Source organism: Cyprinodon tularosa, unplaced genomic scaffold, assembly GCF_016077235.1.
Source record: "Cyprinodon tularosa strain WSP-4 unplaced genomic scaffold, ASM1607723v1 ctg1087, whole genome shotgun sequence".
Lineage (NCBI taxonomy): Eukaryota > Metazoa > Chordata > Actinopteri > Cyprinodontiformes > Cyprinodontidae > Cyprinodon > Cyprinodon tularosa.
The window spans coordinates 110,571-138,153 of record NW_024037879.1 but is presented as its reverse complement, the minus strand read 5'-3'; the positions used below and the strand labels follow the sequence as shown (position 1 = coordinate 138,153).

The 27,583-nt window shown below is 36.6% G+C and overlaps 3 protein-coding genes across 7 annotated transcripts in view; 1 reads left to right on the top strand and 2 right to left on the bottom strand.

Moving 5' to 3' along the window:
* Positions 1-25,684, bottom strand: part of LOC119788114 (CMP-N-acetylneuraminate-beta-galactosamide-alpha-2,3-sialyltransferase 1-like) — a 43,217-nt gene extending 17,533 nt beyond the window's left edge. Inside the window, exons 1-7 of one of the 3 annotated variants that reach the window (XM_038292296.1) lie at positions 25,476-25,684; positions 24,907-24,989; positions 24,594-24,790; positions 24,339-24,518; positions 12,105-12,150; positions 11,903-12,022; positions 6,439-6,858 (exon numbers count right to left, since the gene is read on the bottom strand). In XM_038292296.1, coding sequence (XP_038148224.1) covers positions 6,691-6,858; positions 11,903-12,022; positions 12,105-12,150; positions 24,339-24,518; positions 24,594-24,790; positions 24,907-24,989; positions 25,476-25,533 — 852 coding nt within the window. In that variant the 5' untranslated portion in view covers positions 25,534-25,684 and the 3' untranslated portion in view covers positions 6,439-6,690. Of the gene's footprint in view, positions 6,859-11,902; positions 12,023-12,104; positions 12,151-24,338; positions 24,519-24,593; positions 24,791-24,906; positions 25,152-25,475 lie in introns of those variants that run through there. The other 2 variants (XM_038292281.1, XM_038292288.1) reach the window with 2 other exon arrangements.
* Positions 14,718-17,796, bottom strand: LOC119788091. Of its 2 annotated transcripts, XM_038292230.1 has the most exons (6): positions 17,654-17,796; positions 17,157-17,273; positions 16,523-16,675; positions 16,114-16,233; positions 15,874-16,005; positions 14,718-15,632 (listed from the first exon to the last, which is right to left on the bottom strand). In XM_038292230.1, exons 2-6 carry the CDS (start codon positions 17,169-17,171, stop codon positions 14,733-14,735), a joined length of 1,320 nt encoding a protein of 439 aa, XP_038148158.1. In that variant the 5' UTR covers positions 17,172-17,273; positions 17,654-17,796; the 3' UTR covers positions 14,718-14,732. The 2 variants fall into 2 exon arrangements, with proteins under 2 accessions (XP_038148158.1, XP_038148166.1); XM_038292238.1 differs by lacking the exon at positions 16,523-16,675.
* LOC119788104 lies at positions 18,080-22,788 on the top strand. 2 transcript variants are annotated; one of them, XM_038292252.1, is made up of 7 exons: positions 18,083-18,178; positions 19,189-19,331; positions 19,555-19,647; positions 19,727-19,877; positions 20,495-20,631; positions 20,943-21,159; positions 22,331-22,788. In XM_038292252.1, exons 1-7 carry the CDS (start codon positions 18,169-18,171, stop codon positions 22,438-22,440), a joined length of 861 nt encoding a protein of 286 aa, XP_038148180.1. In that variant the 5' UTR covers positions 18,083-18,168; the 3' UTR covers positions 22,441-22,788. The 2 variants fall into 2 exon arrangements, with proteins under 2 accessions (XP_038148189.1, XP_038148180.1); XM_038292261.1 differs by lacking the exon at positions 19,727-19,877 and having other exon boundaries at positions 18,080-18,178; positions 19,189-19,330; positions 19,553-19,647.
* Positions 25,685-27,583: the final 1,899 nt, after the last annotated feature.

Sequence of the window (27,583 nt, the reverse complement as noted above, 5' to 3'; positions counted from 1 at the left end):
CCTGATGTGTATGTTTTTAGAGCTAATTTTGATTGGACATTTTCATTGGTTTTAATCATTTACTGTATCTTCGTGATTCATGAATACTGAGTGTTTGTCCACTAAGTTTAACATATGCAGCATTCTCACTTAAAAACAAAGGAGTCGTGAGGGGAAAAACTAAAAGACACAAGGACTGCATGAATGGAGAATGATGAGGAGGGAGAGATAGACATTTGAATAAATGGTCATTTCCTCTGCTGTATCTTCTGCTGTGTCTTATGTAACAGCCTGGAACATGCATTTCTTTTGCAATCTGGATTTGAAGTTGAGAGGTTGTCTCTGCTGCAGCGCAGCATGCACGCAACCTGCCCTGCATCAACCATGACAGACAGAGAGGATGTCAGGAGGCGGGTTTCAAAGAAAACAAAAGCACTGAGTTGACAATACTGGCATTACTCTTACTCCTTAGGTTACCATTTTTCTCTCATGTGTCAACACTGTGCATAATGTTCCTTTCCTGCGGTTTTCAATTTTCTCTTATCATGCACATATGCAGCATACAAAGTTCCACTTCCTCCTTGGCTCTGCATTTAAGCTTGGCCTCTTTTGTATGCTTCTATGGTAACATCATCAAACATGCAGTAGGTCCCCTTTCATTGAGTTTGGTTCCTCTTTATGCCAACGTGGCACTAGGTTGAATTTTATCAACCTTTATAGCATAAGGCCTGTTTTTAAGCCTTTGGTACTGTAATGGATAGTGAGTTATTAAAAATGAATTGTGTAATTTATTTTTTCATATTGGAAGCGAATTTTCTAAATGTTGCATATTGTTTATGGATGTTTGTCTGTTTTGATTAGCATTGTATATGGTAATGTTTAATTCTTTTTGTTGGTTTTTTGTACCTCATGGGCTGCCGTAGAAAATGAGGGCAGGCCCTATAAATGCTGGTGGGATCATTGCACTAATGAATGACTTGAACTGTTAAGCTGTTTGTCATCAATCAAGCAAGCAATCAACAGGTAGTGTTCCCCAGTGAAAGCAGCGAGGTATGTTTTGTTATTTGTATAGTAAATTATTGTTTTGTATTCTAATATTTGTATATGTGGTATATGTTTTAGTTTTCACAGTGACTAAGATGGTGAATGTGATGAGGATCTTCATCAAAGAAAATAAAAGGCTTAATTCACCCGTAGAGACTGGCTGAGTAATTCAAGTGCTGCTACAGGTACCTTTGGTAGGCATTTGTTCAATTAGACCCTAGTATTATGCCAGCTGACACAAGCTTTCCTTGCATACTCTCATCACTTCTCCAAGCGCTCATCAACAATTAATTTATTCTTGAAGTGTCGGCAAGCCCAAATTATGTCAGTTTTGGCTTTCTCATACCCTGTGTGGTGTCCGTACATAGGGAAATGTATAACTAGAAAAACATGGCGAGCAAGCAACAGTTCCTGGCAAGGGTTCATGTAACCATCTAGAGCAGCGGTTCCCAACCTTTTTTGCACCACGGACCGGATCAAATGAAATGATACGACTGGCATAAAATCAAATACAAACAGTATAAAAATAAAACTCACCATTACGTTGAATTAGTGGGAGCCCTGAGCTTGTTTCTCCGAAACAAGCCGGTCCCATCTAGGCGTAATGGGAGGCATTGACACACAAAGTGTGCTCCTAATGTCCAGTCTGCTCCGTAGCTTTGTTTTGGTTGCCATAACCGCAGAAAATCCCGCTTCACAAAGATGGGATGTTATAAATAGGATGCGTCTTGACCTGAATTAACCTGTGTCAAGAGGCACAGATGCACTGACTGATGTAATTGGGAGAGTTTTTATATTTTTCAAAATAAAACATCACTCAGACTCTGATCGTCGATAAATTATATATATATTTTTTTTTTTCTTCCTGTCCGGCCCGGTACCAAATGACCGACCGGTACCGGTCTGCGGCCCGGTGGTTGGGGACCGCTGATCTAGAGAATTCATGTGATTCATTTCATAAATACCACCACTATTAACAGATTATGAAAAACTCCTTAAAAGAAATGACTGTTGCTCTTGGAGAGCACAAAGAAGCTTTGAAAAAGTTGTTGAAGGCTGTGTTCTCTACATCCTTGTGTCAAGACCCTTAACCCCTGATTCCACCCCAGGTGCCCCATGATGGGAGCCCACTGCTCCACAAGGGGATGGGTTAAATGCAGAGGTAAATAAAGATCAATAAAGTTCAGTTATTATTATTATTAAAACTCAGAACCTCTGGGATCCAAGCACAATGCCCTAAGCACTAGGCCACCACTCCCCCATTTAACAGTGTTTTTTTTTTTATGTTTTCAAGGTATTATGGTGGAAAACAGCAATCGGTGCAGGGCATGTTGCACATGAGGTTTGTTTTGCTGTCCAAAGAGAAGGAGTCAAGGCTGTTATATGGTTGGTTGATGTCAGCTGCACGGCCTCTATAGCAGTCTTTGGTAACCGTTAGCTCATATTTATTAAACAACTGAATTACTCACAAGAAAATTATTATAAACTAATCATATAATCTATACCAGTATGTACAAAAAACATAAAAAAGGAGTCCAACCCTGCAGAGATTATTTAATATATTATTATTTTTAATTAATATACATATTTCTAGCATTTATGCATAAAAACAAGAAATAATACATTATTTCATTCCTTCATAAATATCTAAATGCTCACATACAAACACACACACACACATATATGTAAACAAAAATACAACTGCAAAGTGCAATACATCATCAGCTTCACTCTTGAAAAAGTATTGAGAAGAAGTTTAGACATTTTTTATTGCCTGAAACTTTTAAGCATGTCATCAAATTACTTTATGCATCTATATCATACATAATAGACTACATTTCTAATATTAAATGATACATATCCCTGTTATGGCACATAAACTGTATCTATTTTATAATAAACATAAGTTTGAACAGTTTAAATATTAGATTATAATATAATTTCTCAAATGTTATATTTTTTTATAGCCTTCATTTTCATTTAGCTATTTAAAAAGTGCTTTTATACCTTTTTTGTTATTATTCTGTTTGACTTTGCTTGGTCTGTCTATATCCCATTTGTAGCACAAAGTCAATCCACTACTAGATACAGCATGTCCACATTTTGTATAGTTCTTCTTATTTTTAATTCACATCTTCCTTTTTGTAAACATTTTCTGAATGGTTCTTAGTAAAAGAACAAACCATAGATATAAGCTTTGCAAATTACATCAACGTTTCATTACATACACATTTTACAACGCATATTTCTTTAATAACAAGTAAAATTTCCTGGTCTTCAAAGACTTTGAAGAAGAAGCTATAAATTGCACACACATTTATTTTAAGTATGTGGTAAAGTGGGTTGCAGGAGATCTATAAAGACTGTTGTGCAAATTTTGAGGAATGCAAACTGTTTTGGTCCTGCCCATTAAGAGGAGTGTATTGCACATTTTACTTTTTAGAATGGTGGTAAAAGAAAAATGAAGTGGTTCTAACTCATATAGTTGGAGGAAATAATACAATTATAATACCACATATTAGTTATAGAACACTTTACATAGGTACCTCTTCTCTGAGTTTTGAAACATTTGTAAAAATAAATAAAGTCAAATGTTACCCTCCAACCACCCCAGCAGTGTCACAATCTGCCCTAATAGCTGAACTTAACTGTTCATGACACTCGCCTGCCCTACTCCGTTTTATCACTCATCTCATCCACCTGCTCGTTTTGCTTTATATACGGGTCAGCCCAGTTATAGGGGCCTGATCATTGATTGTTGTTTGTCCTCCTCCCTGGAGGCCAGTGGGTTAAGAGGGTTTTGGCGTTCGTCTCGCCTCCTTATCGTGTCCTGGCCCCTCGGTGGAGTACAGTTTTAATTCCTGTAAGCCTTGCTCCTAGGTGGAGACCAGTTTTGTTCGCAGTTTGCTCTGTCCCTCAGCTGCTAAGCCTGCCTGTCTGCATCTGTGCGTTTCTGTCTGAGTTCGCTGCTGGAAGCATGGAACTCTGAACCTGCCTTCACGCTCTGTGGATTCCTGGAACCCTGGATCTCTCGTTTCCTGTTTGGATTGTAACCCCTGATCGGCCTGCGGACTCCTGGATTCCAGAACTGTTCGTGTCTGATCTGTATCTCTGACCTGGATCAGATTCCTGCCTGCTCACTGAGGTTGCTGCAACACAGACACTCTTGGTGGCCCTGCAATGCAGCTCGTTTGGCAGTCCATTGGCTGGATCCAGGGCTCTGAACTTTTGAACCACGTACTTAGGTGACTCACACAGATAATTATCTCCTGTCAGATCATCGTGGTTACTTATCAGGGTTTCTCAGCGATTGGGTGGTGGCCCACAGCTCTGTGCTTCTGTTTTTGTCTGTTTATTTAAATAAAAAGTTTGAACTTTCCCACGGTCTCTTTCACCTTAATTACTGGGTCCAACTGTCCAGTTTTATGTCACCCAGATCTCCAAAGAAGGCACAAAGTGATTTGTTCAGTTCAGTAGACAGGCTATGCAAACCTTTTTCTTTGTGTGCCGGTCATATTCTAATTACCAAACTCTTTCAACTCAATAGCTGAAGGATATGAAAATGGAAATATTTACTATGTGCAAAGCAATTTTCTAAATGGAAAACTCCACTGCAGTTTGTGCGCCTTTTTTATAGTACTTCTGAAAGTGAGCTGCAAACTGACACTCTAAAATACTTGTTGGCATCCTTTCAAAAAACGAGGAATTGATCAAATGCCAGAAGAGGTACCATGTGTGTATGTTAGCATATTTGGACGAACAAAGATAATTTTAGTCCAATATTAATAAAGCAATACAGGTCTACTGGCTCGCACAGATACATATAGTTAAACCAAATAGAATAAATAAAAATGAAAATTTTAATACTGGTTGCTGGCCAGACTTATATGACATACATTATGCTCAGCATTCATTCTGGTAAAGAGCTGGTAAAGCTGTATTTTAAAGGCGGGACTAACATGGTCGGCATCATCAGGTTAAAGGAATAGTACACCCAAAACATGATTAGCCTTCATTTTCTACTCACCTCCATGCTGAACAACACTCTGGAGTACTTTTTTGATATCTCAAATGCATCTGGAGATCTGGGAGGCTTCTTGCTGTCTGCTGACATTCAAATAATGGAGGTCCATGGCGCCCGAGACAGAAAGGTCCATAAAAGTCCACAAAAACGTGTCAATATTCCTCCATACTGCTCGTCCAATGTAATCCAAGTGTCCTGAGTGGGTAGCATCCAGAATTTACTCGAAACGAAGTCATTTAGAATGTTTTTAGAGCATAAACAGTAGTGTATAGGATTTCCTAATAGCGCCCCCATGCGCGCTCACGATTCTACGGAAGCCGGCAGACCAAACCGGAAGGAAGTGCGCATTCAGCGTCTGGTCTGCCGATAATGCAAGCGTAGAAGAAGAAATGTGCTGTTTACCTGTGCAAAGAAAGAAACAACGAAAGAAAAATGTCTGAGGACTTCAGTGTTGAGGAAGAGCATGAGTTCTTTGCCGAGCTGAATGCGCTGGTTTGGTCTGCCGGCTTCCGTAGAATCGTGAGCGCGCATGGGGGCGCTATTAGGAAATCCTATACACTACTGTTTAGGCTCTAAAACGTTCTAAATGACTTCGTTTCGAGTAAATTCTGGATGCTACCCACTCAGGACACTTGGATTACATTGGACGAGCAGTATGGAGGAATATTGACAAGTTTTTGTGGACTTTTGTGGACCTTTCTGTCTCGGGCGCCATAGACCTCCATTATTTGAATGTCAGCAGACAGCAAGAAGTCTCCCAGATCTCCAGATGCATTTGAGATATCAAAAAAGTACTCCAGAGTGTTGTTCAGCATGGAGGTGAGTAGAAAATGAAGGCTAATCATGTTTTGGGTGTACTATTCCTTTAAAACCAATCAGATAAGAACGGATAAGATGCAAAAACTACGAGCAATGGTTCTGTTTTTTTTTATTTTGTAGCCCATGAAACATATCAGGCCAAAGATAACGGTATAAAGATTGTCTGCTGTTCTTCTGCATGACTTTGTGACTACCTGCATGGAATTAATATCATTATTTTTGACAGTCAAAATTGGTTTAGATGCACAGAATGTCTCCCAATCCTCTGGCATTGTTCCAATGACTCTTTCAAGATGCCTTCAAGGAACATAAACAAAATCCAGCTTGCAGTTTCTTTGGCTGCTGAACTGCAAATACAAATTCATTTGCACCTTCTTTTAATGTCATCTATCTGTGTCATGAACCCAATTCCCATGTTTAAAATATGCACACCTGTAAAGTTTTACTGGCCTTAAATGTGGCACTGTCAAAAATGTATAAACAGCTGCATTCTTGGATTTTTTTTCTCACCAAAGATTTAGACCCAAGAGTTTCTCATTGAAAATCCTTGAAGTCTTTCTTATTATTATTATATTTTTTTTTTGTGATCCGCTAGGGTTCAAAATCAAAGATCACATAGGAGCCATAAAGGAAAAAAAGAGTGAAAATATCTTAGCTTGCTTTAACTTGACATTTTGTCACACTATGGATAAAACATGGTAACTGGTTAAAAAGTAATAAGAAAACACCCACCAAAAAACAACCTGTTGTTACTATAACAACAAATAAAGTCATGTCAACAAAATAGGAATGAAAATCTGACTTTTAAAGTTTGAGAAGAAAAGTTATGAGCCTTTATAAAGCTTTACTGTTTTTCCATCAGCAAGATTTTGTATAATTGCGTGTTCATGGTGTCCAGGGTGTGGTCCGGTTTTGAAGCTCTTATCTCGAAGGGTTTCCCAGTAATGACTCCAGCTTCTCTGGCTGTCTGCACCAAAACCAAACACATGTACCTGAGGAAAGCAGCAAAAAATAAAGCACAGGTTCAAAATCAGGCCAACTTATTGATCTATATGTCTGGTTGCAAATAAGGCAGGCATGTCTTAAAATATAGTAAAACAATCTTAAAAGATTACCAATAATGTGTTTATAAATATCCCAAAATGTAAAAAAAGAAATAATGATAATACATGTTATATATGTATATATATATATATATATATATATATATATATACATATATAATTTTTTTTTTTTTTAAACTTACTAAGTATAAGTAAGTATAAGTTTTGTTTACTTCCACTGGCATTTTGAAGATTTGTATTTGATGAAGAGTTTAAGTATTTAGCACACATCCAGAAGGTTGCCTCATCAAAGGAATAGAGACATATGTGTGCTGGTTATGACAGCTGCAGTTGCTTCATCCAACAATCTGAGGTGTTCATAAATTAACTAACTTCAAGATTTCATCTTTTTTCCAATTTAATAATTAAAAAGCTGAGATTTTGATGATGAATTTGCATCGAGATGAATTAAGCTAAGAACTCACTTTGCTCATTAACACCAACAGGAACCTTTCACACTAAGAATCTTACTAATTTAGTAATAATTTACTGGGTTAGAGTTATCTGTAATATCTGTGAATAAAGCCAACATTTATTTATTTAATGGACCCACTAATTTGTTTGTTTTTACAACTGCTCATTTAATAGGACCACTTTAGTTTAAATAATGCTGTTAACTTACTGGGTAAGGCACGCATTTGCTTGTTTATGTGCAATATTTATAGTGACGAGTTACCTAACATAAAATTGCTGATATCCTGCTGCACGTTGTGAAACTACAAAGAGTCAGGCAGGTTTTAAATGATGGCTAAAAACTTCCAAAGTCCTCATTTTGAAACTAGGAGGAACCTCAATCTCGCCTACAGTGTCTGGTGTGTATTGATCCAAAAACATATTATTGGATAAAGTCATTCTGCAGGGAAAATTTGTAAAAAAAACAAAAAAAAAAACTAATAAAACTTCCAACACAGGTGTATTTTTAAACCACATTTAACATTTTCAGCCATATATATTTATCAGATTTGGAGATCAAATTTCCAACCATTGTATGATTTTTATGTCCCCTGATCATTTACAAAGTATGTCACACATCTCTGATAGTTCAGATCATTTTTTAAGAGCTGTTGGTCCCATGAATGACATACAGTTGAGTGATGTAGATCTCTTTCTCTACTGCTGTCATCTAATTAAAGCTGGCAGTCAACTTTCTTTGCTTGTTTTTTCCCCTTTGGCTTACCCTTTTCTTCCTCTTTTCACTGCACAAGAACAGTGCTACTGCTGTATACCAACTCACACACATTTGCCTCTGTGTCGCCAGTCCTCTTTGATCTTTGGTTTTGCCTAAGACCCCCAGGCTATATATGAAGTTGTTGTTCCACACACGCCATATATGTTGAAACCTCACACCATTCTGTTGCAGAATTATCCTGATGACGCTGCCCTTTTTCCCTGTGCTCCACTTTCATAATGCCTTACGTTTCAATACACCCATACAAATAGCAATGGTTTGCTTTTGAATTTGATGAAAAACTTTATACCTGAATTTCTCTTTGGGGATTGATAAAGAAAAATTTAATTAAGTTCATTTACCAGGTTGTGTCAAGTTTATTGTGAATCTTCTATTTATATTGATCCAACCCTAACTGATGGTTCTGTTCTGCTGCGGTATCTTCATGGTCTCCTCATAAGTGCCTGAGCACCATCTGAGTAGATGAACATGAGGGTTCTTAGTCTTCATTGTCATGGGAGAAGTCAAAAATAAAACAAAAATTCGAAAATAAAATAATACTCCAGCTTTCTGTGTTTTGATGATATTAAAAACAAAGCCTATGAGGGCTGAATCTACACAGGTCATTCGATTGTTTACTTTACGAAACAAAGACAAAGTCTAAAAGGGGTCTTAGAATTCAAAACCGAATTTCTATTGTCATAGATGAATAACGATTGGTCAGTGGGTGAAATAGACATATAGAGAAGTTCAAACCCAATCGACAAAAATCTCACAATTTTAAACTTCCACCATAAAACGGGGGAATCCAAAAGAAGCCCTGAATTAACGTAAACTCGGGGATGTTGCTTTAAATGGTTCTAGCCTTTACGTTTGTCATGCCCCGGTGGGGGCAGGTATGAAGTGTCAACTGCTGGGCCGCTGAGCCGCCCGTCCTCAGTTGGAGGAGGGGGCCGGTAAGGCAGGCGGGGGGAAGCACGGGGCCGCCTGTGTCCAGGATACTGTCACCGGGTCGGGTTTGGTCACTCCGTCCCCTGCTGGCTCCCTGCACCGGACCAGCCCTGGAGCTCACAGCTCGGTTCTGCTGCACTGTAGTCGACCAAAATCCCAGACGATTTTGAAATTCCCCTGGGACATTTTTTTAGGTATGAAAAGTAGGACAAGTCCGGGAAAAGGAGGACATCTGGTCACCCTACCATATCAACAATTTGATGTTTCAGTGAGTGAGTGCTTGTTGCTATGATGCGTCTTTGCTCAAGAGCTTCGCTCGTTGTAAACCAACCAATCAGCGCACAGCTCATCTAAACATTCATGATCATACCATAAAAGGAAAAAAAAGTTTTTTTCATTCTAGGGCTTTTAACCAGGCTTGCATTATGACTCAACTATGCCATTTTCAGCCCAACCATGTTACACACCCTATTCAGAGGCCTTAAGGACTAGCACCAAATACCCTATAGTATCATTCTTTGAATCTTTTAAATAGCCTCAAGATTATAGCATGATTAAAGCAGCTCAAAAACCAAAAGGTTATCTTACTGGTATCTACAAGCCATGCCTAATACCATAGCCTGTAAATGGAAAAAAAATAAAGTCACAAATGGAAGCCATTAAATAGACTACACATGTTGCTACATTGGCCCCTGAAACCAAAAGAGTGCAGCTGTAGCAGACAGGCTATAACCGCAGAAAAGTTAAAAGCATTTTAACTTCACCACAGTAAGGGTGTGCATTTCCTGCCACTTCTTCTTCCTCTGTTTACAGCAGACTGTGTTGTCAAGGACAAGGGCAAGGAAGATTGTTGCTGATCCCTCGCACCCCAGCCACAAACTATTTCAGTCACTGCAGTCCATCAGGACCAACAACTCACACCACAAAAACAGTTTTTTCCCATCCGCTACCAGCCTTATCAACATGGCCCAGAGACCTCCGTTACACTGACACTGCCTCTGTCCCTCCCCCATTCATGACCCAGAAGCTATACTAATGTAGCATCTCCAGACCGCTTGCGTTACATTAACGCACAGCCTACTGTGTATATAGTACATAGCTATATACTACAGTAGCAGTCATTTAAAATGGCCTTTCCCGGTCAAACGGCAGCCGAATGGCAACCCACTTTCCTGCAACTCCCAGCAAAATCCTCTCCAACTTCCAGCCACTGGAGTGACCCACTCCTTCTCATGGGCCTGCATATTTTTTCTCTCTGACTCCACCCTTTCACTGAATTACAGGGTCTGATCAGGAGATGATGCTTCTCTTTAGATTTTAATGTCCATAAATCATGACTGAAGCATATTTTAGTACAAACATGTTTAAAAAGGCCAAGGGCCCATCAACGAAAGTGGGGACATTTTACTGTACAGTATATATTGTATATATTATATTGTATGTTTTATATTTTATATAACTATAGATCCTTCTGTACACATATCTAATTTGTCTGCACCATCAACAGCAAGTCAAATTCCTTGTAAGTGCAAACCTACTTGGCAATAAACGTGATTCTGATATCATTTTCAAAATAAAATTAACTACATCAGCATTGGATTTTTAAAACCCTACTAGCCTTATTCAAATTATTTTAAATGCATCTTTTCTTGTCTGTCAGTGTTAAGCCGGAGTTAAAACTTTTCAGACACTCCTTTTTAAACTAGAAAAGGCAAGAATGGCGCAGTTGCCACAGTGCACAATTTTGGTCCTCCTCTTTGATTTCTGTCATTCATAGAAACATGCTAGGGTTAGTCCACCTATCACCACTGTCACTACCCGATCTGTCCTGGAAGCACGATCTGTTCTGCACATGCTCCATCTGCTCATTTGTGCATGTGCATCCAGATATACATCTGGGTCGCCCTCGATTTTATTTTGTTAAAAAGATCTAAATGACAATTTCCCCTCCACAAAACTACTAAGCATACTAAAATATAATGTGTTAAAGGTTAATCATGTATTTTCTGTGAAAATAAATTCTGGTTTTTCACTCATCTCTGCCAGATTCGCAATGGAAATGAGATCCTACGCTACTTCCGGGAGCTAACTTTTTCGGCTTTGGTTTTAAACATCATTCTAGTCTTTTTGAGTTTTACATTTTCCTTTCCTGTTAACATTATGGTATACAGTGCGTAATCTAAAGAAAGAAACAACTAAAATGTAGATAAACATGGTTTAATCATATTTTGCCAGACTGCTCTGAGCATGTCCAATGATGTCAGACAAGCTGTTTAACGAAGAAAATGTAAAAAGCATAAAAATTGTCTCTTAAAAGTCATACAAAATGTTTCATAGATGTGCGTTGACATTCTTTAGAGAGCTAATGATAGAAATAAGAAATTATTGTATCATAATTACATTATTTATGGACACCTGGATGTATATCTGTTCAGGTGTGTGCAGGATGGATTGTGCTTCCGCGACGGATCAGGTAGTGACAACTAATCCTGTCTCTTTTGCATTTAAAGGGGAAATTCCAACAATCAAAAGCAATATTGAGTCAAATTCTAGTGCAGGCCATCGCAAGGAAAAACAAGGGTACGCATGAGCTGTATTCATAATATTCTTCTAAATTGATTTAAGGTGTATTTAAAGACAATTTCAGATGTATAGTATATGTAAAACACCACTTACAATCTGGAAAGTCTACCAGGTTACTTTTCTTTGTCAGATGCTTAAATAGGAAAGGTCTTGGTCTCGTGCAAGACTGTACAATGCTATAACTTTAGAATTGAGAACCTTATGGTCACTTTGGGAGAAAGACTAACTTACCTCATCGCAAACATGAAGGCTCAGAACAAAAGTCATAAAACCAGTGGAAGGGTAGTTCCCTATACTCCCCAGCCAAACCTCATGAGAGTACTTCATAAAAGCTGGACTGACCACCATCACCTATTATGAAAATGTAGTTTTCACTAGTTATTGCAAATCAAAATGTTTCATTCATTCATTCATTCAACGATACAATACTCACCAAATTTTTGTTGCCTTTTATTTTTGGTTTTATCGGTGCATATGATCTGTAAAAATAAAGGAAAAAGCAGTTTTAAATTTTATTAACACAGTATGAAAAATTATTTCACACTCAATACAATATCAGCCTCACTCCAGAATCAGAAAAATGTTAAGTTTCTATTAGAACTGCATAATTGCATTATAGGGTTGTCATAAATAACTTTACATCTTCATTTTGTATAGATATTGTGGTGTTAATGCAGCAAATGAATACTGGGAATCATTAGGAGATGTTGAAGGAAAAGAAAAATCTAAATACATTTTTAAAATTCTGTTATTTGCATTATTGGCTGAATAATGTAGCTTTCAAAAGCATTATTTTAAGTTAAAACCATAGAATGATGAACAAAAACAGAAGCAAATACTTTACAAGTATTGTTCTGTTGTATCTCTTAGGTTTGAAATGTATTAATATTGGCCTTTACTAATGAAAATCTATTCTTCCATAGAAGCCAACAGATTAGATAATCTGATATCATCGCACATTCTCAAACAGAATATGATCTGTTTTGTTTTCCGACCATACCATGTAGCTAATCTAGCTTTTCCATATAGGTATTAGTATTATTTGTTAGCAAAATATCATATTCTGCATGATGAATTCTTCATCACTCTTACTTCCAGCTGATCAAATAAAGACAGTGTAAGTTTTGCAAATGCCCTTTTTGTTGCAGTGAATGTTTTTGTATTTTCTGGGGATGTCATCACAAGCTTCCAGCGTGTAGAAACTATTTTATCTATTGTTCTTTGAAAAATATATCCAGCTAAATCAGAATAGATGAAAAGCGTTTTAATACCAATTTTAAACTTCCGCCCGATTCAGATGTTGAATTTTAGTGGTCCGCTTCAAGAAATGACTAGGCTTATTCTAGACGTCTTTGTTGTGGCTGTGGCTGTAGTGTCAGAGTCTTTCTGCTGAATGGTGAACCTCCACTGCATATTTCATTTTCTTCCATCCATCTTCCCATCAGCTACTAAGTCCGTATCAAAAGTTGAATCCCGATTGCATGTTACTTAAACTGCTCTTTATCCTGGAAATGCACTAGTTGTTAGTCGCTTTAAACATAATGTTTTAACATATAAGCCAAAAGCTCAAATTTGGTCTTATTTAACTGGAGCATTCATCTTCTCCTTAGCAAGTGGCAGGTTTGGTGGAAGTTAGTTGAGGACCCAAATCCAGAAATGAGGAGGCAGAGATGAGTTTTTCTGATTTGATAAAAAAAAGGCAACAGAAACAAAATCCAAGCACCAAAAATATAGGAAACCAAAAAATACCAGGGGACATTAGGGGAAACAGACATGGGGAGCCAAGTGAAATAAGAAACCAGCAATTAGGAACTGCAGAGGTAGTATATCTATGGGGAAAGGAACAAAGAATGCAACAATGATCTGATATGAAGCAGGTGTGGATAGAAGTAACTAGAAGGGAGCTTGGGGAAAGGAGACAGGCACAAGGGGCAACAGAGAGTAACTCAAAAAATACAACACAGCTTTAATATAACACAGAGTGAAAAATAAACCAAAGATCAACAAAACAGAATGACACAAATAGCTGAAAACTCAAAAGAAACTCAAATAGAGGTCTGAAAGTGGAGAACCATAACTGTAAGTGGCAAACATGAGTTTTCATTGCCTTCTTGTTGCGCCCCCAATGTGTCCACCATGTTCCTTGGTCCTTGGTTTGCTCACTAGTGTTCTATAAAACACCTCAGAGTACTGCACAGAATAGCTGGATTTATGTAGAGATTATACTACATAAAGTGAACTATATTTACAAATTTTAAGGCAACAATTGAGGTGTTAGAAATGCAGTGATCTTGTTTTTTCAGATCCAATCAGTTAGAGATACTTAGACTGAGTGTATCTGCCTTTACTCATCTGATTCAGCTGTTGAAGGAACTATATATCTTGCTAATTGAGTGAAGGCTTTAGCCTTGCTATAAGCAAGTTAACAGATTTAAATGTACTTTTTATTGTTTATTAACAAATAAGAAGTGGATAAAAACTGTTGAATTTTAAGTCCATTGGATTGGATCTCTGATATATGATATCAAATCACCAATATCTGATTATGATTCAGTATAAAATTGTGCATCTCTATGGGGTATCAGAGTAATGAATGTTGAATATCATTATTTGCCAGAAAGCTATGTCTTGTTTTCCCTTATCAAAAAGAAGTTTATTCAAGTATACTAAAAGTGCACTAATTTCATACTTAAAATCCGGCAGTGTACTTAAAGTTTACTTATTCTAAACTATATTTCATATACTTTACAATAGTATAGTCAAGTGTACTTGACTTATACTAATAAGTATAAAAAGAAGTCTACGGGTAAGTAAATCAATACAATGCCTATACTTTAATACTTAATCTTGTACTTGTATTATGGTATATTGTGCTTTTTTTCTTATTTCTGCCACAAAGTACTAATACATGTGCTGATCCAGTAAACAATGAAAGATAAAGTATATTCAAGATCATATAGTGCTGGTGTTTAAAAGTTTACAGTATATTGATTTGTATGTAATTTATTTATCTTTGTGTAACTTAAAACATACACAGACACAGGGAAACATTTGACTGACTTTATTGGTCAAGTTCTAGTCTCTCACAAGCATTTGGCAATGGTGTTATGTACAAAGCATTATCTCTTTCAACAAGAACACATTTGGTTAGAAGCATGTCAGGCCACACAGCGTTAACAGTTTCAGTTTTTTTAACCTCAAATAAGAAAGTACTTTGTATGTTGATCTGTGAATCTTTACATACAGGTCTGTCTAATTTAGCAAGTACTTCAACTAAAACACAACACATTTTGGTACAAGAACACAAAGCAGAAATTTCATGTGAACATTTTTGTTTAAAAATAACCAAGTCATTAATTAAACAAAGTGTTCCATCTTTTAAGTATACTGCACTGTTGTATCTCTTTTTCAATTTGTCATACTTTTGACTATGATACAGAACTCCACTGACCAAAAAACGGTTGAAAGACCAGAAGCAGTTGCTTAGATTTCCACACAACTTTGCAATTGCAAGCCTATACGAAATTTTAATAGATTTCTGCATTGTTGGATTACCAAAATCCCTAACACTTTCAGTTAGGACTTTACAACTTTCAGTTTTTCTTTTGTTAAAGTTAAAGTTCCTCAAAAAAGATCTTCTGTTGGCATCAAACGCTTTGTTGCAATGGGTACACTGAGAGTTACAGTGTGCACTATTGCCAAGGTATGCAAGGCATTTTTCACAATAAAAGTGAATTTCAGATTGAGATGAACCTTTAAATTCTTTGTGGAAAAGGTAGGAGGGTGAGGGTGGAATCAGACCTGGAAACATTAGGTTAAACATTTCCAGTAAGTGAGTAACTGCCTTGCCTGTTAAGTTGTGTCGCAGCACATAAGACATTAGCATCAGTATACTTTCTCCCTTTGAAATAGATGCACCAGGATATAGGGGGTTGTCACCATCTGCTTGGTCTTCAGAGCCCTATAGAATGAAGGAAAAGAGAAAATATGTATGAATGAAAATGAACAGCAGCAAACTTGAGCAGTAATCTCCATCTAGCATAAAGCATTTTACCTATAGCAAAATTGAAAAACAATTAATGCTTAGTTTTGAAAGTAACTCCCTTCTTTATCATTATTATGTATTGTGTCCAAAGTTTTTAATTTTTTTGTAACAGCCCTACTACTACTAGCACTATGTTTTCGAACTACTTTCTACATACCACTTTAAGTTTGGGTGTCTTTTCTCCAGCATTATTCCCCTCCATCATGTCTTCATCATCAGCATGGTTTTCACCTTGATTACTAGACGTATCAGTCAAGTTGTCTTCAGAATATGACACAGCTTCTTCATTCTACAGGTTAACAAAGAAAAAAGGAGTAGTTGAAGAAATTAATTAAAAAGAGAAAGCATTTCTATATAGAACACATATATAAACTACCACATACAAAAGTTAATTTACCTCTGGAATGTGTACATCCAAAATGCATGTGGTCATGCTCTCAGTACTGAGTTCCTCATCTTCCCCTTCACTAGTGGAAGTGTCCATACAGTGTTCTTCTGTGTTCATTTTGTTATCATTCTACATATGAACAAAAGAAACAGAGTTGAAAATATATTTTTATAAGAATGTTTGGATTTGTGCAGCTAGTGTGCTGTTGCTTTTGCTGGGTTAGGCTAAAGGATAGGTCAGCTACTACAGCAAACTGCTTTCACTGTGAAATGTGTGTACCATTGACAAATTGAGGGTGTAATTAGAACCCCCTGAAGAGTATTACTCTGATAATGAAATTGGCCTAGTGCATTACCCTATCCACTAAAAGAGCAAACAAAAAATCCCAATAAGGCTAAAACTGTAATTAGAATTGTACCTTTTGTATTATCATATCAGTCATGGTAGTTGTGGAAGAGTTGTCATTATTGAGTTCGTCCTCATTGCTGGAACTGCTGGGTTCTTCCTCTCCATCAGTCAAAGTGTTACTCATGGGATCGTCTGTGTTGCTGTCAACATTACAGCCAGTATTCTACAGATTGAAAACATAAATAATGAATACCTAAATGAATTACTTCATGTATATCAAGCCCAATCAACAAATCCAAAACAGAGCCTTAGCTGCCAATATTAAATAAAACCAGGCATTACCAAGATAAATATGGGAATTTATCCTGGCAACAGAAGATGCTTTGACATCAGGGATCTCACCAGGTTGTAAGAACAAAGTTGGGGGGAGCAATGTTTTTCATCTTATTACTCTATGCTTCACCTATATACGTTTTCTTTCCTGTACCTTTGTTAATTAAGCCCACCCCTATTTCTTTTTGTTTTCTCCATGTTCAGAGGTGACATTGGTGCCTCTCATTAAGAACTATGTTCTTATTTTCCAATGTTTCTTAGTGGCAACAATTTTGAGTCTAGTGCCCTGCTAAACCGATATATTTAGATAATTAAATGTATAATTTGGAAAAAAAATCCCCTTGAGACTAAAACTGTCATTATATGCTTACCTGTTGAAAGGCCATGTCCAAAGGACTTGTAGTGAAGGAACTCCTGCTGTCTACATCTGTAACTCTGCGTGAAGCAACAGACTGACTCAAATGCTCTGGTGGGTTGTCCTGTAGGCCCTGGAAAGGTGGAATGTTGTACTTGTTTATGACCACTCAAGGCATTTTATTGTCCACAGGTATACTGAGTGGATCTTTAAAATTGTATTTTGCCTACAAATAAGACTGTATGTAGACCATGGGCAGCTACAGAAAAAACCAAGAAATATATATATATATATATATATATATATATATATATATATATATATATATATATATATATATACATACACAGTATATTTATATATATAAATATATATATATATATATATATATATATATATATATATATGTAAGACTTTACCAGGCATTTACCATGGTGACTAGGAGAGCTAGCTAGCTGTTTTGAACTTTGACATTGAAATCATAGTAGTCTGAATTTATTATCTCTTACTTACTTTTACTTTCCATCTGTGCTTGGTACTCCTTGGGACATCTGCTGTATAATCCTCCAAATATCTTTGATAAGGTCAAAGACGTTTTGCCATAGATCTAATGGGCTCATTCACAAGAGGTTTTCTTCTCTCTACCCCTCCTGACGTCACCTGACCTTGTCCGTTTCCGCCCATGTTCCCGCCTCTCTACCAGGCAGCCAATAGGAAGCCCGATAGCAAATTCCCGCCCATCGCTGCGTTAACCGTTTTCTCCCCCCAAAAAAAGGGGGGAAAAAGCTCCTATTCCCAGAACGTATTTTCATGATACAGAGATGGCATTTGCCCTTTATTATTTTAAAGACAAGACTGTGGAAGTTGGGAAAACGTCGTGGATAAGTCCTATTGATCAGCAACAATGTCCTAAAATAATAACTGAGTGCCCTAATCTAGAAGATGAAGATGGATGGATAGAGGTAAAGTGGGACGTCAAAGGCAGAAAAAAGTCCAGCGGTCAAACCTTTTTTCCTTCAAAGGTTTTAATGTTTGATGGTAAGCTTAATTTTTACTTCCTATAGTTATCTATATTCATTTATTAGTTCGCTTTGCAATGCCCAGTTATGCTGCTTTTTTTTTTTTTTTTAAAGATAACCTACAAGCTAGCAAAAAGATACATTATTCAACATTTTTTTAGGAGGTTAGTTCATATGTAGGCAATTAACAATAACGTTGAAAGAATTGGTTGAGGACTACTATGAACTGTAATTTTTATAAGTATTTTTTAAATTACATTATGTATTTTTATTATAGTCCTAACTTGATTTTGCAAAGAAATTATAAGGTGACATGCAGTGGTGGTTCTAGACGAAATTTACCAGGGGGGCCAAGGTGGGGCCAGTGTTTTTTCATAGGGGCACAGAATAAACAGGTAAACAATAAAACAGGGCAATATTTAATTGTCTAATAATATTAAGGGGAGCCACTTGTGGCTCTGGAACTACAGAAACTACTGAAACACTTTAATTTTTAAAACCTTGTTGTAAAACTGTACAGGTAAAAAACTTAGATTGGTCAAAATGACCAAGCAGTTATGTGCATATAATAAGAAGTGTATTAAATGTGTTGTCCTTAATACAGGGGCCCTAAAAGGGGCCAGGACCATTTCTATAGGGGCACTGGCCCCTTTTACCCCCTGTCTAGAGCCGCCCCTGGTGACATGGTATTTAAACCATGTTGCACTCAAAAAATATATCCTTTTATGTGCACATAATTTTGATAAAGCGAGTCATAAGTTTCTGATGGGATTAAAAGAATAAAAAAAATCAGGCCTCCACAACACAAAATGTAGCATGTTTCAGGAGTGGGCCCTAAAAGACACAGGATAATAGGAATGACACACTAAATTAACAGAACGTGTATTACAATTTGCTGAATATTATTTAATATTGCAACTTCATTTTTTCATGTTTTAATAGTTTATTTAGTATAGATAATTCACAACACGTCATCTCAATGCACTTTAAAATCTCTCTGTTTTTAACTGGACAACTTCTCTTACACAGACAACTACAGTGACCTCTGCAAGAAGAGACAAAAATTCATAAATGGTGAAGACATCTGGCAAGAAGCCCCCAAGCGGAAGAGTAAACCAAACAGCAAATGGAAAGATTTTGAAGAGGAGGACCATGAAGGTCAAACAAAAAAGGTAGCTGCCCGCATAAATAACTCAGCATAAGACGAGTCTATTGTAATTCAGAAGAAAAGTAACATTTCTATTGGATTGTTAAAATTTATTCATACATTTTGAAATCTTGTTGTGATCCATCTGTAACTAGAGTAAATCATCATTAATTGTGATGCTAGACCGTATTGTATTGTATTGTTATAACCCGTTATAACAATACAGAACTGAATTAAAATTGTCACAGAAAATGAAGAAAGCAACCGCCCCAGAAAAAGACTCAGCAAACCAAATGATAGAGGAGCTGAAGAAGAAGTTGGCCAAAAAAATAAATTCAGAGGTAAAATTTTTGAATGTATTTTAATTGGTGTAATTTAAGCTAGTGTAATTGCTATGGTGTGAAATTTACTGCAATTTAGAATGCTGTAAGTAACTCAAATGAGGAGTCATCAGATGAGGAGCAGCTTCCCAGAAACTGGAGTGTGGCACAGCAGAAACTTAAAAAGCTCCAGAGAGAGAACAAGAGTCTGAAAGAAGCCCATGTGAAAGACATCCTAGATGCCATGAGAGGTATTTATTTATAATTCAATTCAAGCAAAGCAAATTGTTAAACACAGTTTTTTAAGCCAAATAAGGAAAAGGACCCTAATCTAGCTTCAGTCTTCTACTTAAATTTTAAAGCAGATCCGATACACCTTGCAATATATGAAATAAAGAAAAATATGCATCTATCTCCTGTGCTAAGAATCTAGCGCTAGCACTAGCCCTGCTGGTTCAGAGAAAAATGGCAGAAAGGAAGAAGAAGCTGTGGGTCAAGGAAACCCTCAGGTTTGTGGAGCGGCTCTGGGAGTTCAGTCTCTTAAACAGCAGTTTCAGGCTTGCCTTAGTTCACCAGTTTTCTGTCAATACACAGCACTACCTTTTGTGTTTTGCTCTCTGGTGTTCCCACCTCTCCTTCTGACTTTTTAATATGCTTAACTTTGACTGCAGCATGTGCTGCAGTCAAAGGTTCACACTGCACAGCGGTATGAACGTTGCTTCCTTTCAGAAAGCCCCATTAATCACCCCAGCCTTTATCCCACCCTTCATAACACAAATGACCAATTCAATTTTCTAAAATGGTATCAATACTAATGACGCTAAGCTTTTGTTTCCTTGTTTCCTCCCTTGTTTTCATTTGTTTTTAGAGCTTCCAGCAGTGGTGACACAGCTGAAAGATGTGGTTGAAAGAATCACCAATCAACAACCATTGTCAACAACATCTGTAGAGCCACCAGTTTCTCTACCCATCTCTCCCCAAGTTGTGCCTGACCATAATGATATGGTATTTACCTCATGGATACTATATGTTCCTGACACATATATGAAAGTGTTTGGTGTACAATTTTCCGGTTTATTAACTGTCCACATGGTTTATTATACTCTATATACCACTTATCTTCAATTAAACTACCTTTAATTTCTTTAAATGTTTGTTCAATGGAGCTGTCTTAAATTTAATGATATTTTCATGGATTCACAATTTGTTTGTTTTGGATAAGTTTTCTACTACTGTCAAATAGATACAGTAGATGACCAAACATTTTAAGCAATTTCACAATAATTATTTGGTGAATAACATTCAAATCTTCGCAGGTGCCCCTTTTGCCAGGGTATGATGTCAAAGTCCCAAGTCAGAAGTTGAAGTCAGTGCATACTACAAGTTCAGCACTGTACATTGGGGATCTGGCGGTGCTCGTCTATGGTCGAGAAACACTGGCCAACTCAAGTTTGACTGGGAGGCAGTCAGGAGCTCACAAAAATGTGGAGTCGAAGCCACAACTGGACAACACAAAACTTGACGCTATACTTGGTAAGTGCGTGTAATTTAGGACAAAAACCGTCCTTAAAAAAAATTCATACGTGCTGTTTTCTCCTTCTTTTATGAGCAAATGACTGTATTGTTTGGTGTTCTGTAATATTGGCGATGATATATTAATTCAGTTAATATTAGTTTTAATACCAGTAGAGTTACAGTAGGCTGTTTCACAGTGTGTTCATTCCATCCTGGCCTTTTCTGTTTTACAAAGCTTAAGTATTTCAGGTAAATGCACATTTTTCTTTTTTTAAGAGGCCATGAGGCATATCAGTTATTTACTGATGCTACAATCGAGAAAGTGTGTGCGCCATATTTTAAACCAAACAAGGGCCATTTTTGATGGAGACTTATGAGGGATCAAAGCACATCACACTCAATTCAATTCAATTTTATTTATATAGTGGCAATTCATGAAACATGTCATCTCAAGGTACTTTAAAAAAATGAATCAGATTATACAGATTGGGTCAGATTATACAGATTGGTAAAAAAAAAATTCCTAAATAAGGGAACCAGTTGATTGCATCAAAGTCTCTCCAAGCAGCATCACTCCTGAAGAAGCGTAGAGCCACAGGGAGTCGTCTGCATTGTCCATGGATTTGCAGCAATCCCTCATACTGAGCAAGCATGAAAGGAAACCTGCTGCTATTAAAAAGGAAGAAACCTGTTTGACAGTATTTATGTCAACAAGTGCTAAACCATTTTGACTTACCTATAATATTGTGTGACTATAGGGCCTTACCAATTTCAGATATTCTGATTGACCCTGAGTCTGCACTTGAGAGGCACTAGTTTCTGAATCTGTGAAAAGTGGTATTCTGGACTTTCTGGAGGAGGGAATACTACAAAGTCCATCACTGAATGCTATCAGGGGATAAAAAATATTTAACAATTTGTCTGTATGATATGATTAAATTGTCTTTGTAAAGTGCCATGAGATAACTTCGCTTTTGAATTGGCGCTATATAAATAAGCTGAATTGAACTTTGTTAACAACATCTTTCTTCTTTGCAGTTTCTGTATATTATAGATTATATTTAAGTTCCAAACATATACGTGAAAAAACATTCTTTTATGGCTGTTTGACATGTGTGTTAGATGTGGATAGTAAAGAAATTTACCAATAAGTAATGTTTTGTTTGTATATTTGTTTTTGTACTCACAGCCTATGCCCAGGCGAAGTTCCCCGACACCGCCATGCAAGATGTCAGGAGGATCATTAGAAAGAAATGCAACAATTTAAGCTATTCAAAGCAACTAGATGAAAAGTCATAAAAATATTGTTTCTTTGAAGATATTTTGTTCCGAAAATGTGCACTTTTCTAAGCTTCTTTTGAAAACCAAGGACTTCAGTTCTCAGTTCTTATTCAGTCCTTATCTGGAACACACTTTTGTTTAGATTTTTGATGTCAATTGCAGTTTTTAATTTTTGACAAAGAATGACTTCATTGTTTTTATATTTTCATATGTAAATGTGTTTACATTTTTATTTTAATATTGAAACCTAAGAACGGTTTGATTTAAGAGAAGCTTTTTAATTTTGAAATGCAGTCTGTAATAGTTTAAGATGGCATTTAGAAAAAAAAACCTATATGTTATATAAATAAACCAAAGTTATCAAGATACTGTCTTGTAATTGTATAAACATATTGCATTATAACTACATTATGGGGTAACTGTAAGGATATGATATCTGATGTGCTACAATATGGTCAGTGAACTTAAGTATACTTATACAAATTAAAATAGTATTTTAGTTTCAGTAAATCTTGAATGTGTAAAATATGGACTAGCAGTATATAACTATTATATTGGCAGGATATTGAAGAGTATACTGGTGGTATATTTTAAATATACTTCAACAAACTAAAATGTGAACCACAAGTATACTTTGTAAACTTCTAGTATATAGATTAGTGTACTTGCTTAATAATTTAATGTATACTTTAGTAAACTTAAAATGATCTTGGAACAGTATACTATCAGTATACTTTTGTAAACTTAAAAATGTCCCAATTTAGTTCGAAGAAGTATTAAAATAGTATACTTCAAGTGCACTAAAAGTACATAGCCCGAGTATACTTTCTAAACGTATACTTATACTTAAGTATACTTAATATAATTTACTTAAAGTATACTGCTTTTTGCTAAGGGTTCCCTTCACTTCAAAATGTTGCACTGCTTTACATGAAAGCCTGTGGTTTTAACTGTAAAAAAAAAATCGCTAAGTTTGCAAAGGATAAACATTAGATTTAACTTGTGTAAGTTATTGTAAGAACATCATCTGAAAGACAATAATGTCTTTATTGTTAAATGGTTGCATTAACTCTAAATATTGAAAACTGTTAAAGATTATTTATGTGGAGGTCTGTCCACCTTTCTCCTACAGTTCTAGGTCTCCTGGAGCTGGAGCTGACTTCACACCTGCGGCTCGTTTGCTCATCAGGAGACCAGCATTTAAGGAGAGGCAGAGCAACACTCCGGCGCCAGAGTGGTGTTAGAAGTGGTGTTTGCCAGTTATGGTTAGCAAGCCTTAGCCAATCAGGCTGTCTGAATCTCTGACTCCCTGATAACCTGAACCTGACCTGTTTTTGTCCTCTCTGCTTCCCAGGAAGAACCTGACTGTACCCTGAAATTCTGGAAGAGTTTCTCAGTCTGAAACCAGCCTGTCTGATCTCTGAAGAACTCTGGAAGTCAAATCTGTCAGATACCTGCCTGCCCGCTTTCAGAAGAAACTGAAAGAGAAACTCAGATCCGAATCTGCAAGATCACAAACCAAGCTCTGCCTCTGCCTTGCCCTCTGCCTGCCGACAGCCTCTGGACCCTCCTGGTTCCCCCCCTCTGCCGCTCTGCTCAAACCTCAGAACAGGTACAGACCTACACTCATTCTACCAGCAAAAATACCTGGACATCTGCTAACCATTCTGTCCCCCCCTGCAGAGAAACCAGTCGTGACCAGTCCTGGACCTGATAACCCCCAGAATCAGTGCTTTATTCTCATTATGTCAAACAATAAACTGTTGAACTTTTTCCCAGAGTCCGTGTGTTCTGCATGTGGGTTAGAAACCTTAAAACAAACATGACAATTCAATCTTTATATGTATTGTAGGGAGTACATTAGCATGTAAATAAAAAAGAGACAGCAATGACTTACCTTTTACAATATATCTCACCTTCCATAGAATCCTGTTGTAAAGGCCTTAATGAGCCACTCAATATCATTTATCTTGAATGGAAACAGCACAAGATGCGTCGTATTATCTAAATCCACGGCGCTCTCTGGATACATGACACGATGTGTTGTTTTGATCCCAACGTCTTCTTCATAACCTTTCACTGGAGCAAAGTTCATTCTAAGCAGCAGGCGAGAAGGTTTTTCGTCAATACGTATTTATCTTCTTGATGATGAAGCAAACAAAAACACTTGCCTTATAATGATTTCATGGGAGTCTATGAGACGTCCATACCCCGAACCTTTTAAATCCATGGAATTTCCCACCACAGCACACATTCTTATTCTCTCTGATCTGCGTTCTCCAAATTTGGGAATGGATGGGAAGATTTCAAAAAGCCTTTTTAGGGTTGCTTTAAAGTAACTGAGGTCACGCTTTTCAAGTTGAATGTGCTGTCAAACAGAAACACAGACGCGGTTAGACATGCTAATTTCCAGGAAACAAACTGATGCTATCACCAAATCTGTTATTACAAAAGATACTTGTTAAAATATACATGAAAGCTTACTTTCCACCACGTAAAGGCCTCCTCTGATAGGTTGGTGCGTGCAGACAAGAATGGCTCAACGCGACGCATAAACAGCAGATTATCTTTAGCAAAACAGGGGAACGAGCTTTGGCTTGTTAACAGGGAACTTCTGAAGTCAAACTTGAGAACTCCAAGGACCACCATAATCAGCAGAAAAACCAACAGCTTCATTTTACATGTCATCCTGGAGGGTGAATTATGTTACAGTACCAGGAACTGGTAGTCTGGATAGAGTGTGTGTAAAAAAAAAAGCATTTTCACAAACTTCACTATCTTACACCTGCAGTAAAGTTAATTTATACATATATATCTGTATATCTATCTATCTATATATATATATATATATATATATATATATATATATATATATATATATATATATATATATTTATATCTGTGTTTGGGTATATAATGTACAGAAAGAAATGTGTAGAGGGGTGGTAAACAATCAATTATTAATTCATATTTTTTTCACAAAATAAAGCTTAGTTATCGAGAGTTTATTTCCATATGCATGAGAAATTCACACAGGTATTAAATAAACTTACCGCTGTCCGAAAATTCTGAAGTTGATGCAATTTGGTAGATAGTGTCCCTTAATGACATGAAGAGAGGAGCGATGAGATGTACATATAATCCAATGAAACCTTTACACTTTTAATAGTATTCCCAGGACTGCAGCTTCTAGAGTAAAGTAGATAAACCAGAAAATACCAAAGAATGACACACCAGCAAGAAAAAACAAAAACTGCACAAACAGGTGTGTAGGAAGGAAAGACGAAGAGATTAAAAAAGGGTTTCTCACAGACACAACACGCAACAGCATGTGTCCATTACCACATGGATGACAACACGAGAGCAACATAGAAAACACAGACTTAACAAGTAAAACAGGGTAAAACAGAGTGACTCATAAGAAAAAACTTCCTGGATAAAAAAGGAATTAAGTCTTAAAGATTTAGCTACAAAAAATGCATAAAAGGAACAGCAGTTTAAAAAAAAATGGCCAACACATACACCCACCTAAAAGCACAGCCCATAAAAATTTAATAATAATGATGACTCATAATTGTGTCAGTTGTTGTGACTCTGAAAAAAATTTCTTTTTTAGAACCTTAAAATATCAGTTTAACAGAGTTTACTTAAAGTAGGGGTTGGAACCCTGATGTTCACAATCGTTGTAAAGTGATCATTGAATTGAATGATTTAGTACATAAAATTGAAATATTAAATACATCATTAACTTGAGAGGCACTATTAAATAAATAACTGTAATATTTTCCTTTTAAATAATAAATGTATCTTAAATGAAATATTATTATTGAACTTTAACTGTTATTTGTTAATAGTTGGAAAATGAAGTAATTTTATGTATTTTTAGAGGTTATTCAGTCTTTTGCATTGTAATTTTTGGGGTCACAGCTCAAATTATGGGAACCTGCTGCTTGGCTGACCCGATTAGTTTAATTCTCCAGGTCAACGTAAGTACAAAAGTTGGCTTAGTGAAAACAATAAAAAAGAAAAAGAAATTTGTGAGCAGAACAAGTCAAACAAGCTGCAAGTAATTTGAAAGGAATGCAGGTAAATCTGCTATTTTCAGTCTCTCCTATGTATCTCTCAGGGATGTTAGAGGTATATGCACTGAAAATCTTCATAAAAACTACTTCACTTTTTGCATTTTTCTTTTCTCTCCAGACCAAATAAACTAAAACCATCAACGCATGAATCCAAAGTAAGTATTGTGTATTTCAGAAAGAACTGTAGTGTTTTACCATATATGAGAATAATATCAAATAAGAAAATACACATTTCAAATAAGAAAAAAACTATCAGGATACCTTACATTCAAAAAACAATCCACCGAACTTTGTTTGCAAGTTTAAAGATGTTTCGTTTTCCATTCAGGAAGCTTTTTCAATTCAAAATGCCAATGTGTTTGGGCTTAGTAAAAGCTTAGTAAAAGCCAAAACAAGTCAAAACAGTACTAAGCCCAAGAAGGCTTTGTTTTTGGCCTTCTACCTTCTAATAAATCTGCACAAACTCATCTCTGCCTCCAACTAATCTGCATTTTGGTCCGCACCAACATCCACCAACCCTGACACTATTAGGCTATTAGCTGTTCTCTTAAAGACTTAAAAGTTGGTTAAATTAAATCCTCATTAAATAACTAAGGGTAACACAGTCATTAACGTTTTCTGACAACAGTAGCAATACACTGTAAAAAAATTATTAAATATGGAACTTCATGTGAGTTGAGCTAATGTTACCTTCACTGTTTATACTGAAGGAAGTGAGGCTTGAATGCACTCTTGTTTATATTTGGACACAGACATTTACGATCTGTGTAAATCTACCTACCGTATTTTCACGACTTTTTTTTCCCTCAAAATGTGCGGTGCGCCCTTTGGTGCGGTGCGCCCTATGTGTGTTGCACCTGCGACTTTTGAGACCACCTCATTGAGGAGATGATGAAAGAGTGGCTGAGGGAGGTGAATGTAAGGAAACCAGGTGTTTTTTTTTCCACTCATCACCATCGCTGTTAATCTGACTCCATGCTAGCCCATCTCACAGCTGATGTGAAAAACATGGTGAAACAAATTAATGCTGTGCTCGTTGTGAACCGGACGCAGCAGGTGCAGCAGAAGCAGCGAGTTTA